Source organism: Cervus canadensis, chromosome 5, assembly GCF_019320065.1.
Source record: "Cervus canadensis isolate Bull #8, Minnesota chromosome 5, ASM1932006v1, whole genome shotgun sequence".
Classification (NCBI taxonomy): domain Eukaryota; kingdom Metazoa; phylum Chordata; class Mammalia; order Artiodactyla; family Cervidae; genus Cervus; species Cervus canadensis.
The window spans coordinates 95,657,635-95,669,665 of record NC_057390.1 but is presented as its reverse complement, the minus strand read 5'-3'; the positions used below and the strand labels follow the sequence as shown (position 1 = coordinate 95,669,665).

Here is a 12,031-nt window from a genome sequence, read left to right as displayed (position 1 = left end):
GACACTGAAGGACTAAGGTGGGTGACATGACAAGTTAGCACATAGGGGCAGTGTCAAGGAGGCCCCTCTCCCTAGACTGGGGTAGAGGTCAGGGAGGGCTTCCTGGAAGAAGAGACATCTGATGGGAGGCCTGAGATCAGTCTAGCTCTCACTGGCTGAGAAGGGGCTGGAGGGGCGCCGGGGGCTTCTGTAACCAGCACCTGCACCCATCTCCATCTCAGCCAGGGTCTGAAGCAAGGGCAGGGGGCAGCCTCGACGGGTGGGGCAGTGAGCCTGGGGCTCAGCCAGCCTACCGTCCTTCTTCCAGGAGATCTTGGGGAAGGGAACGCCCCTACAGTCGCAGGAGAGCCGGGCAGGGTGCCCCTCGATCACGGTTAGGATGCGTGGCTCCCGCGAGGGGAACACTGGAGGGACTGAGAAAAACGGAGCAGAGGTGAGGAGGGCAGGAAGCTGGGGACTGGGGTGAAAAAGAGACCCCCGGGGGAGGGTGCGGCGGGGGAAGGCTGTATCCTGGGACCCATGCAAGGCAGCACCGCCCTCCGCCCTGGGCTTGAGAGCCAGCTCTGACAGACGCAGGGGGAGGGACCCCAGCCCAGCCCAGCCTGGGAGACCCTCACCCCAGACATTGAGGTTGTAGTGCTTCTGCGAGCGGCCCACTAGGTTCAGCGCCTCACAGGTGTAGCGGCCCGTATCCCCCACCTCGGCTCTCTCCACCTGGCCGAGAGCAAAAACCACCCATCAGGGGTCTAGCGTAGAGATGGTGTCACATCTGTGTGACCCGGGCCCGTCACTTTCCCTCGCCGAGCCCACGCTCCCACCTGGAACCTAGGGGTTGATAAGCCAGTGGTAACACCCGCTGTACCTCCGGCACCGGGGAGTTTCTGGGAGCCAAGGGCTTGGTGGCCCTGCCACCCTCACCCTACTTCACATCCACAGCCGTGTCCCAAGGGGGAGGTGGAGGGGGCCCTGTCTCAGGGGTCAGATCCTGACCTGGGGGATAATGGAGCCGGGCTGTGGCTTTGAAGAATGAAAGAGGAAGGAGGGGGCAGTATTCCAGGCGGAGGAAGCCAAACTGAAGTTGCTCGGAGTTAGGAATGATCATATCACCAAGTGTAGAGGGCTGGGGGAAGGAGGAGCAGGCTGGAGTGGGGAGTGCTCCCCAAAAGCTTGGAGCTGTGCCCCCCTTCCCCTAGCTGACGGGGATGAGCTGTTCTCTAGGGCAAGTGGGGACCACACAGGCATTCTCTGAATTCTCCCGGCCAGCCCAGGAGAAAGGTGTCACCGTGCTCACAGGTGAGAGATCTGAGGCCAGACAGGAGGTGACTGCCACAGGCAGGAGCGGCTGACTCTAGACGTGACTCTAATTAACCCTTGCTTTGCCGGGCTGGATGAAGGGCCTTAAATGCCCAAAGGCAAGAAGGTTTTCCAGCAAGGAGTGAAAAATGGGTGGAAAGCTTTGGGGGAGGGGAAGGGCTGAGAAGGACTGATGCTGAAGCTGAAACTCCAATACTTTCGCCCCCTGATGCGAAGAACTGACTCACTGGAAAAGACCCTGATGATGGGAAAGATTGAAGGCGGGAGGAGAAGGGGATGACAGAGGATGAGACGGTTGGATGGCATCACTGACTCAATGGACAAGAGTTTGAGTTGGTGATGGACAGGGAGGCCTGGCGTGCTGTGGTTCATGGGGTCGTAAAGAGTCGGACACGACTGAGCGACTGAACTGAACTGAACTGAAGGGGCTGAGAGAAACTCCCGGGGCTCAGTCCTGGGGCTTCAATCTCCATCCTGGTTTGGCTGGAAGTGGCTCTGCTGGGTCTGGGGACTGGATGGGCTGCAAGTCGAGATGAGCTGAACTGATGTTGGAGGGGGTGTCCCAGCCCGCCCGGCTCAGGGCTCAGATCCGCTCATGGTGGGGCCCTCCTCGGTGGCCTGGGAGGCCGCACACCTCCAGCAAGGCCTTGTCTGTAGAGAGGTGGACGCCGGGCCGGGGCTCCAGGGGGCGGCCGTCTTTGCGCCAGCTCAGCACAGGAGGGGGCACAGCGTAGCTCCAGCACTCCAGGGCCACGGACTCATTGGCCACGACAGACACGTTCTGCTCTTCTCCGAGGAAGCTGGGGGGCGCTGCGGGAGGGGGCGGGGCAGCGGCCGTCTCAGGCAAGTGAGTCAAGTCACGTCCTGAGTCAGGCCCCCCCCATCCAGCAGCCAGGAGCAAACACGGGGGACGGGGAGGTGCTGTGAGGATGGGGGCCACCCCCTGAACTGAAGCCCTCTTGTCCTCCCCTCAATGACCGGCAGAGGAGACCCCCAAACCTGAACAGGATGGTGGGTTATGACGTCAATATTCTGAATATGATTTTGTATTTTACTTTTATACTTCTATAAATTTTTTAAAAAGAAACTTTAATCTTTATTTATTTAAGGTCTTAGGCCAGGCCATGCACAGCATATGGGATCTTAGTTCCCTGATCAGGGATCAAACCCGTGCCCCCTGCATTGGGAGCACAGAATCTTAACCACTGGACCCCCAGGGAAGACCCCTGATTTTGTACTTTAGCTGTATCAGATGTTACCACTGAAGAAGGGCCCACCAGCCCACCGGTCCATGAGAGGGGAGTTGACAGTTTAAGACATGGTTCAGGGGGGTCCAACGGACCCCTACATGAAGGCAGATGCAGTCTCAGGACAGACCTGGCACATCCACCCCCTGGGGATGCCCCAGTCCCACCGTCTTGAGCCTCCAGCCTGCACCTGGCAGCCTCCGGGGCCTATGACTCACTGTGGACATGCAGGAAGACGTCCCGGCGGTCCTCGCCCACTGCACTCACGGCCACGCAGGAGTAGCTGCCAGAGTCGGAGGCCCGGGCACTGGCCAGCGTGAGGACCCGGCCCCCAGGGAAGACCTGTGCCCCAGAAGAAAGTCCACAGGCGATCAGTCCCCTTCACAAGCTGGCATTGCCGACAGGTGCCCCTGGGCAGCCTGCCCCAGGCCCCCAAAGCCCCCCAGCAGTGCAGGGGAAATGCAAGCTATACCCGGACCTCAGGACCTCTGCTGGCTGGTGGGCAATTCCATCAGTCTTGAGAAAGGGTCCCCTGGGGAGTAGGGCTGGGGCTGGGAGCCCTTGAAATAAGGCCGGTCCCCAGGTGTAAGATGCATGACAGATGTCAAAGGGTTTTTACCAAAAGGAGAAGGTAAGCTGTCTGGTTAATGATTTTTTATAATGATCACTTGATACAGTGACACTTTTGGGATATACTGGGTGAACTAAAATGTATTTTTTATGTGGCAGTTTTTAAAATATTCCCTTTTTATATAGCCAAAGGGTATTCTGTTTGCTTGTTCCTTTGTTTATTCATTCATTTATTTTGCCTGCACTGTGCAGCTTGCAGGATCTTAGTTCCCTGACCTGGGATCAAACCCCTGGCCCTTGCAGTGGAAGCACGGAGTCCTAATAACTGGATAGTCAGGAAATGCCCTAAAATGTATTTTTAAAATTGGTTTCACCTGTGTCTTTTTACTCAGTCTCATGCAGTTACTAGAAAATTTTAAACTAGATATTTGGTTCCTAACATATATTACATTAACATTATGTTATGTTCAGTTCAGTTCAGTCGCTCAGTCATGTCCGACTCTTTGAGACCCCATGGACTGCAGCACGCCAGGCTTCCCTGTCCATCCTGTGCATAATGCAATGTGTGTTATGTTACGCTACATTATATTATGATTATATCTCACATTGGTGGTGGGCCTTGTTCCTGGAGACCACCTGGCCCCTGACTCCTTTTAGCGGCTCTCCTCCCTCCCTGCAGCCAACCTACCTGGGCCATCACTGTTGCCCTCTCCCCCCGGCGTCCCCAGGCCCTGACCTCTGTTCCCAGCACCTACTGAGGCACCAGAGAGGTGAGTTGCCCCCCCCACCCCACTGACCTGGAGACCGGTGGTCCCTGCAGTGGACACGGGGTTTCCATCCTTCAGCCACATCAGCAGGGGGCTGGGAGTCCCGGTGGCGTTACAGGTCAGCCGAACCGGGCTGTGGAGCAGCACGGGGCCAGGGAGGCTGGGCGGCAGCGTGATGCGCGGGGGCACTGCAGTGCGAGGGAGACACGGGGCGCTGGCTGAGCCCCGCTGAGGGCGGAGCAGGCAGGGCCCCTGGCCGGGCACCCGCGCGGGAGTGCGTGGCCACCAACGAAAGCTCAGGGACAGCCACTCCCAACACGGGCAGGGCACGCCCCGGGTCTCAAGGCTGCTCGTTTCATCCCTCCGGCCCCACAGATGGGAAACCGAGGCTTAGAGAGGGCCAGTGACCTGCCCAGTGACCTGCTACCCGGGGCTGGCAGGAGCAGCCCTTGAACCTGGGCCTCCTGGTTAACCGTGAGGTCATCATCATGCCGGTGGTGTAGGGGTCACAGGGGTGACCCCTGTTATGGTGATCAGTGATCTTTGATGTTACTATGACTCACCCAAGGCTCAGATGATAGCAGTTTTTAGCAATAAAGTGCTTTTTAATTAAGGTATGTCCATGTTTTAGACACGCTATCGCACCTGTAACAGACTACAGTACAGTGTATATAGAACTTTTCTAGGCACTGGGAAGCCAAAAAAACTCATGTGACTTGCTTTATTTTGTTATTTGCTTTATTGTGGTGGTCTGGAACCGAACGTGCAATATCTCTGGGTTGTGTCTGTACCCAATAAATGTGGTTGGATAGAAGATGGACAGATGGAGGAATTGATGTTTGAACAGACGAATGGTTGGGGGATGAACAGCTGGATGGTTAGATGGGTGGGTGGGTTAGATGGGCAGAGAATTGAATGGTTGGTTGAATCAATGGATGGACAGTTGGGTGTTTCTATGTGTAGACAGAAGAATGGATAGATGAATGGATGGGTGGATAAATGATAGATGGAAGGAAGGAAAGATAAATGAAAGGAAGCATGGATGCATGGATGATTGATGGAAGACAGAAAGGATGGATGAATGGATGATGGATGGAAGGATGGGTGGTGGATGGAAGACGGGAAAGATGGATGGATGAGAGATGGAGGAACAGACAGGGACAAATGGATGGGCGACGACTTTGGGGACAAATCCCTTTAGTCGTGGGCAGCTCACCATTGACTTGCAGGTTGTACTGCAGCTCCGTGCTGCCGGCCACATTGGATGCCACACAGCGGTAGCTCCCAGCATCAGAAAGCTGGGCTTGCTCAATGAGAAGAATTCTCCCATCAATTGACACCATCACTCTGTCCCGGGCAGAGACAGGCTGGCGGCCCTTAAACCAGGAGATATCTGGAGAAGAGAAGAGAGAGGCAAGGGTCCCTGCCAGCCTTTCAGAGTGTGCCTGTGTCCTGTGCATCCGAGGGAGGCTTCCAGGGTGCCCATATGGTGCAACTTTATTTCAGGCACTGGAGAAAGCCTGGAAGGAGGACAGATGGGAGCAGAATACGGCAGTTGTTTGAGATGGAATTGAAGGCAGAGAGGGACACAGGCTGGAGCAGCCAGGAGCAAGAACAGTCAAAGCCAGCCTGGCCCCTTCACATCTTCCCCCTGCCAGGAGACCACCCACGAGGTAGATCTTTAAAAGAGAGTATAGTGAAAGTGAAAGTGAAGTAGCTCAGTCGTGTCCAACTCTTTGCGACCCCGTGGACTGTAGCCTACCAGGCTCATCCCTCCATGGGATTCTCCAGGCAAGAATACTGGAGTGGGTTGCCATTTTCTTCTCCAGGGGATCTTCCCGACCCAAGAATCAAATCTGGGTCTCCAGCATTGCAGACAGACTCTTTAACCTCTGAGCCACCAGGGAAGCCCCAAAAGAGAGTATAGTACACCCCCAAACAGCAGCCTCATCATTATGGATCGATTGTGAATAGATACATGGACCCCAGGTTCTAGCAGCACTATTCACAATAACTGAGATAAGGAAACGACCTAAATGTCCATCGACAGATGGATGGATAAAGAAGATATGGTACATGTATGCAATGGAATATTACACAACCATGAAAAAGAACAAAATAATGCCATTTGCAGCAGCATGGATGGAACTAGAGATTGTCATACTAAGTGAAGTAAAGACAAATACCAGAAAGAGAGAGACAAAGACCATATGATATCACTTATATGTGGAATCTAAAATATGCTACAAATGAACCTATCCACAAAAGAAAAACAGACTCACAGACATAGAGAACAGATGTGTGGTTGCCCAAGGGGGCGTGGGGGAGGGAGAGGGATGGAGTGGGAGGCTGGGGTCAGCAGATGTAAGCTATCATGTATAGGATGGAGAAACAAGGTCCTACTGTACCCACAGAGAACTATATTCAATATCTTATGATAAACCATAATGGAAAAGAATATTTATAAAGAATGTACATACATGTGTACAACTGAATCACTTTGCTGTATAGCAGATATTAACACAACATTGTAAATTAACTGTATTGCAACTAAAAACTAAAGTTAATAAAGAGATTATAAATGAATAAGGACCGACTGTATCTCCAACTTCCTTCCATTCTTCCAGGGCCCATGCCAGAACAGGGTTCCCCCACAGCAGAGGGCCAATACCTCCAGGGCTCACTACCCCAGGCAAAGCAGGGTGGCCATGGTTCCGAAGGGGGACAGGAAATGGACCCTCTTCCTGGGCCCATCCTGTCTGCTGGGCATTCACACCCAGCCCCAGCTCCCAGCCCTTTCCTCAACCGCTGGTCTAGAGAAGATTCTCAACCCCCAGCCCAGGGGCAGCCCCATGAAACCACGAACTCAGCAGAAATCCTGCAGGTTTGTTTCAGACACCAGCACAAAGGCTCTGTGCCCTGGTGTATAATGGGCATGAGATAAACAGCTGTTGAGAAGGACGAGGGGAACATGGGGAGGGAAGGGGAGGATCTGCTGATTTCATCCTCAGCCAGAGCGGTGCCTGGAGCCCTGGCTGACCTCTTCAGATGGGAACTGGGGTTGGCTGGAGGCGGCTTTCAGACAAGAGGAGGGGTCTTACTTACCAGGAGGGGGCACGCCAGAAGCCAGGCACTCCAGGGTCACGGAGGCATTTTCTAGCACCGCCTTGTTGACCAGGTCCGGCTCAATGTTGGGAGGCACTAGGGAGATAAGAAGAGCCTGGCTTTCAGGGTGAGGCTCCAGGCAGCTCAGCTCAGCCACCCCAAGACACCCCCCCCCCAGCCTTCCCAAGGGGGCCTGGGCACTAAGGCACCCCAACGGTTCATGTTTGCTGATTAAGGAGCCCCCTCCTGGACCATGCCCAAGAACAAAGGCGCTGGGATGCAAGCTTTATTTCAATCGCTTGTACCCAACCCCCCAGGAACAGCCAGCATCAGGCACAGTGGGGGAGGTGGACTCCAGGGACTCCAGGAAGTCATGAGGGGTGACAAGGGCAAGGATGTGCCCATATACCCAAGGACCTAAATGAGCCCTCAAATGCATAAAACAAGCAAAGATACAAATGAATGAGAACAGGCTGTCCACTGAAAGTCTAACAGAAAGCGATCAAAGGAGAGGCTTCCCTGGTGGCTTAGTGGTAAGGAATCTGCCTGCCAATGCAGGGGACGTGGGTTTGATCCCTGGTCTGGGAAGATCCCACGTGACATGTAGCAACTAAGCCCGTGTGCCAGAACTACTGAACCTGTGCTCTTGAGCCCGTGAGCAGCAACTACTGAGCCTTCACGCCACAACCACTGAGGCCCACGTGCCCCAGGACCCGTGCCCCACAACAAGAGAGGCCACCGCAATGAGGAGCCGACCGCAACTAGAGAGTAGCCCCTGCTGGCCGCAGCTAGAGAAAAAGCCCACGCAACAAGGAAGAACCAGCACAGCCAAGAAAAATAAATAAATAGATAAATGAAATTATATATATACACACATATATATAAACAACCAAAAGGGACCAGAGTAAATGACTTTCTACTTATTTTATCTTATTGGCTGCACTGCATAGCATGTGGGATCTTAGTTCCCCGACCAGGGATCAAACCCTTGCCCCCTGCAGTGGAAGCGTAGAGTCAACCATTGGACCGCCAGGGAAGTCCCATCGACATCTTAAGTTAAGTACGTGACATTGATTTTAGGACCCCCGGCCATCTCGGACCTCTGGCAGTGGCCCCGCGGGCCCTCAGCCACCCACCACGCCCGTTACAGTCTCCTTACCTAACACCCTGAGCGTCACGTCCCTCCTGCTCTCCCCGGCCAGGTTAGTGGCGACACAAGTGTAGATGCCTTCGTCCTTCAGGTCCACCTTCTCGATCTGAGTGGACAGGAGGAAGGGCGGGTGTGTACCAGGGAGGTGGGCAGGGCCCGGGGTCAGGGCGGTCAGAGAGACACTGGGGTATGGCAAGTGGGCAGGCTGCTGCTGGCCCCAGGGCAGGAGAAAGTGAGGATGGGCACAAGCTTGGTTCTGGGGTGGAGTTCTGAGCCCCGCTTTCAGATTCCAGAGGATTCCTCTGATCTTGGGGGCTACTCCCCTCCCCCAACTTTCTCCCTCTGGCCACCCAAACTCTCAGACCCAGTCGAGGCTAAGGGCTCCCTTCCTTCTTCAGACCCAACACCCCAGCGTCCACTGAGCATTTCCAGGATGAGTGGACATTGTTCTGCCTTCAGGCTTCCAGGGCCCCTCTTGGGCTCTCCAGGACCCTAAAAAGCAGCCGCTCCCCCTGTGCAGTTGTCCCACCAGCCCTAGGGCCCTTGCACATACCTGCAGGCTCCCCCCCGAGGCTGCCAGAGCTGCCCCATCCTTCCACCAGCGGAGGCTTGGGGTAGGCACCCCAGTCCCTGCACATCGGAGGGTCACAGGCTGCAGGAAAGGGGCTGTGATGTTCTCACTCCCAACTATGACCACCGATGGGAGCTCTGGGCAGAGGAGAGGCAGGGAGGCCCAGTCAGGGTCAGGAGGGGTGCAGTGGGCACCCAGAAACCTCCTCAATGCCTGGGTAGTGAGGGAGTGGCCTTGCGGGGCTGGCCTCTAGCTTCCCCCCACTTAACCCTCCAGACACCTGGCCTTGCGGGGAAGAGCAGCAGGCTGGGAGCCAGCAGAACAGGTCTTTTCCTTTAAAATTCTCCCATCCACCATCCATCATCCACCCATCCATCATCTACCATCCATCATAGATCCATTCATCATCCATCCATCCACCCATCATCTACTATCCATCATCCATCATAGATCCATTCATCCATTCATCATCCATCCATTCATCCATCCATCCACCCATCATCTATCATCCATTCATCCATCATTCATCATCCATCCATCATCCATCCATCAACCATCCATCTATCCATCCATCAACCACCCATCCATCCATCATCCATCTATCCAACCATACATCATCCATCCATCCATTGATCATCCATTCTTCCTCTATTCATCCATCATTCGTCAACTGTCCATCCACAATCCACCATCCATCCATCCATCTACCATCTGTCTATCCATCATCCATCCATTCATTCATCCTTCATCCACCCATAAACTGTCACCCATCCACCCATCCACCATCCATCCATCCATCATCCATCCATCCATCCATCCATCATCCATCCATTCATCCATCATTCATCACCCATCCATCCATCAACCATCCATCCACCCATCATCTATCATCAATCATCCATCCATTATTCATCATCCATCCATCTACCATCTATCTATCCATCATCCACCCATCCATTCATCCATCATCCATCCATCCATCCATCCATAAACCATCATTCATCCATCAATTCATCATCCATCCATCCATCCATCCATCCATCCAGCACCCACCCATCATCCATCATCCATCCATATGTGCACTGTGCCCCTCACTGCACTAGGCACAGAGACACAGCAGAGAAAGCTCTGTGCCGCCCCCAGAGCTCCCAAGCTGGGCAGGAGAGATGAACAACCAAACAAGCAATTCCAGTACAATAGGTGGGGGTGCTATGGTCATGAAGTGCAGATTGTAACCATGTTGGAATCAAGGAGGGCTTCCTGGAGGAAAGGGTGTTTTACGACAGATTTAAAAGATAGAGAGGAGGTAAGCAGGCGAAGAAGACTGTTCCAAGCCGAGGAAACAGCATTTACAGGCTTGAGGTAAGAGAGCCAATTTATTTAAAGAGTTGAATGAAGTTCGGTGTGATCAGTATAAAGAGAGCAAATGGGATAAGAGAGGCTGGGGAGAGGATCGTGGGCCTGTGGACTGGGGAGACATCAAGTGTAGTGAGAAGCTGAGACCCCGCTCACGTCTGTGTCTCTTTGGTGAGCTGGGGAGTCCAGCCCAGAAATGCCGTCCTGAGAAGACCAGCTCCCCACCCTGCCCAAGTCTACGAGGCCTGCCAAAGGCGCAGAGGACCTTGGCCCTCTGGCTTTACCCACCCCGGCCCCGGAACCCCAGGCCCACTCACCGTGCACAGAGAGCTCCACCTCAGCCCCGGCCGTGCCGGCCTCGTTGGTGGCCTGGCAAGCGAAGAGACCTGCGTGGCCCAGCTCCACGCGGTCGATGTGCAGCATCGTCCCCTGCAAGGCCACCCGCACCCCGGGCAGCTCCTCGGCCGGGCGGCCATTCTGCAGCCACCTAGAGTGTGGCGGGGAGGGGAACAGGTCAGTCTAGGCCGGGGCAGGCAGGGGCGACGGGACAGGCCAAGAGGTCAGGCACATCTCTCTCCTGCTCTCACGCCCCTGGCTCCGTGGCCTCCTTCAAACTTCTGGGAGGTGGAGTATCTCCCAGCCCCACCCCTCCAAGCATGCTCTTTGCCCACCCCCATCCCCCCCCGTTCTGGCCTCCACCACCCCATACGCACTGGATCGTGGGCACTGGGAAGCCCGAAGCCAGGCAGGGAAGGTCCAGGGACTGTCCCACGAGGGTGGTCACCTGGCCCAAGCCTTCAGCCACCAGGAGCTGTGGGGCAACTGCAGACAGGAGTCACCACTGGGTGTTTGGAGTTGAGAAAGTGCCGGCCTCCAGCCCTCCCAAGCCCCTGTGCTGCCGGAGGAAGGCCCAATCTCCACCTCACCCTTCAAGTCTCCCTATAAGTGGCCTCTCCCCCAGGAGGCCTTCCAGGACCACCCAAGTTCGGCCTCCCCACCAGAGCGGTCTGTTTTTCAGCATCTGTCTTCTCCCCAGACCCAGGGCTCAGGAGTCTCGTCTGCCTGTTCCCTGACTTATCTCGGAGTCAGGGGTGGGAAGAAGCAGGCAAAAGCCCCGCCCACCTGTCCTGGGACCAGCGCCCACCACCCAGCTTTGGGCCTCAGAGAGTTAGTTCCCCATTGAGCTCCCATTGACCAGGAGCATCTCCTGGAAGACAGATGTCCTCCTTCCAGGGGTGGTGTCCTCCACCCAGGGGTCCTCCACCGCCAGCCAGGTGGTGACCTAGCCCAGAGTCCTGGGAGGGAACAGGGACCCTTGAACCTGGGAGTTAACCCCGTCCACCCGGTAGCTACGAAGGGCCCCTGCCCAGGTCACAGTGCCCTCATCTGTCTCAGGCACTGGTCACTTCTCCCCCAGCTTCCACCCCCTCCGCACACAGCCGGAGTGCGAGGAGGGGCCCCCGGCCCAGTGAGGCGGGCGGGGCAGGCCTGGGCTCACCCTGCACCTCCACGGAGTAATGCAGCACGGCCTCCCCCGCGGGGCTGCTGGCCACGCAGCTGTACAGGCCTCCGGACGCCTCCCCCAGGCTCTCCAGGCTCAGCACACCGCCGCCCGCCTCCAGCCACGTCCCGTTGCTCTCCACCAGGGGCAGCCCTTCGTGGTACCAGGAGACGGTGGGGGGTGGGTAGCCTCTGGCCACACACTCGAGGGTCAACGGCCTCCCGGCCACGGCCTTCACCACTCGAGGTCCTTCGCCAGTGCCCTCGATGGTGGGCGGGACTAGGGGAGAGACGGAGGCGGGGGGCTGTTGAGGGGCCAGAAGCCCAGTTAAGCCCCTCCCTGACCCCACCCCGTGCGAGATGCCTCCTCCCTGCTCCGCTAGCTGGAAGCCCTCTTCAGACCTCACCTCCTCCTCTGAGTCTCCCCCAAACCCCTAGCTGGAAGCACCCT

The 12,031-nt window shown here is 55.8% G+C and overlaps 1 protein-coding gene across 2 annotated transcripts in view; it reads right to left on the bottom strand.

The window, feature by feature from the left end:
* HMCN2 (hemicentin 2) overlaps positions 1-12,031 on the bottom strand; it is a 185,613-nt gene that overhangs the window by 66,662 nt on the left and 106,920 nt on the right. For both annotated transcript variants that reach the window (XM_043469851.1, XM_043469852.1), the window contains exons 32-43: positions 11,579-11,860; positions 10,794-10,902; positions 10,398-10,567; positions 8,707-8,861; positions 8,163-8,259; positions 7,004-7,099; positions 5,115-5,291; positions 3,929-4,086; positions 2,780-2,903; positions 1,949-2,124; positions 618-714; positions 294-413 (exon numbers count right to left, since the gene is read on the bottom strand). In XM_043469851.1, coding sequence (XP_043325786.1) covers positions 294-413; positions 618-714; positions 1,949-2,124; positions 2,780-2,903; positions 3,929-4,086; positions 5,115-5,291; positions 7,004-7,099; positions 8,163-8,259; positions 8,707-8,861; positions 10,398-10,567; positions 10,794-10,902; positions 11,579-11,860 — 1,761 coding nt within the window. The remainder of the gene's footprint in view (positions 1-293; positions 414-617; positions 715-1,948; positions 2,125-2,779; positions 2,904-3,928; positions 4,087-5,114; positions 5,292-7,003; positions 7,100-8,162; positions 8,260-8,706; positions 8,862-10,397; positions 10,568-10,793; positions 10,903-11,578; positions 11,861-12,031) is intronic.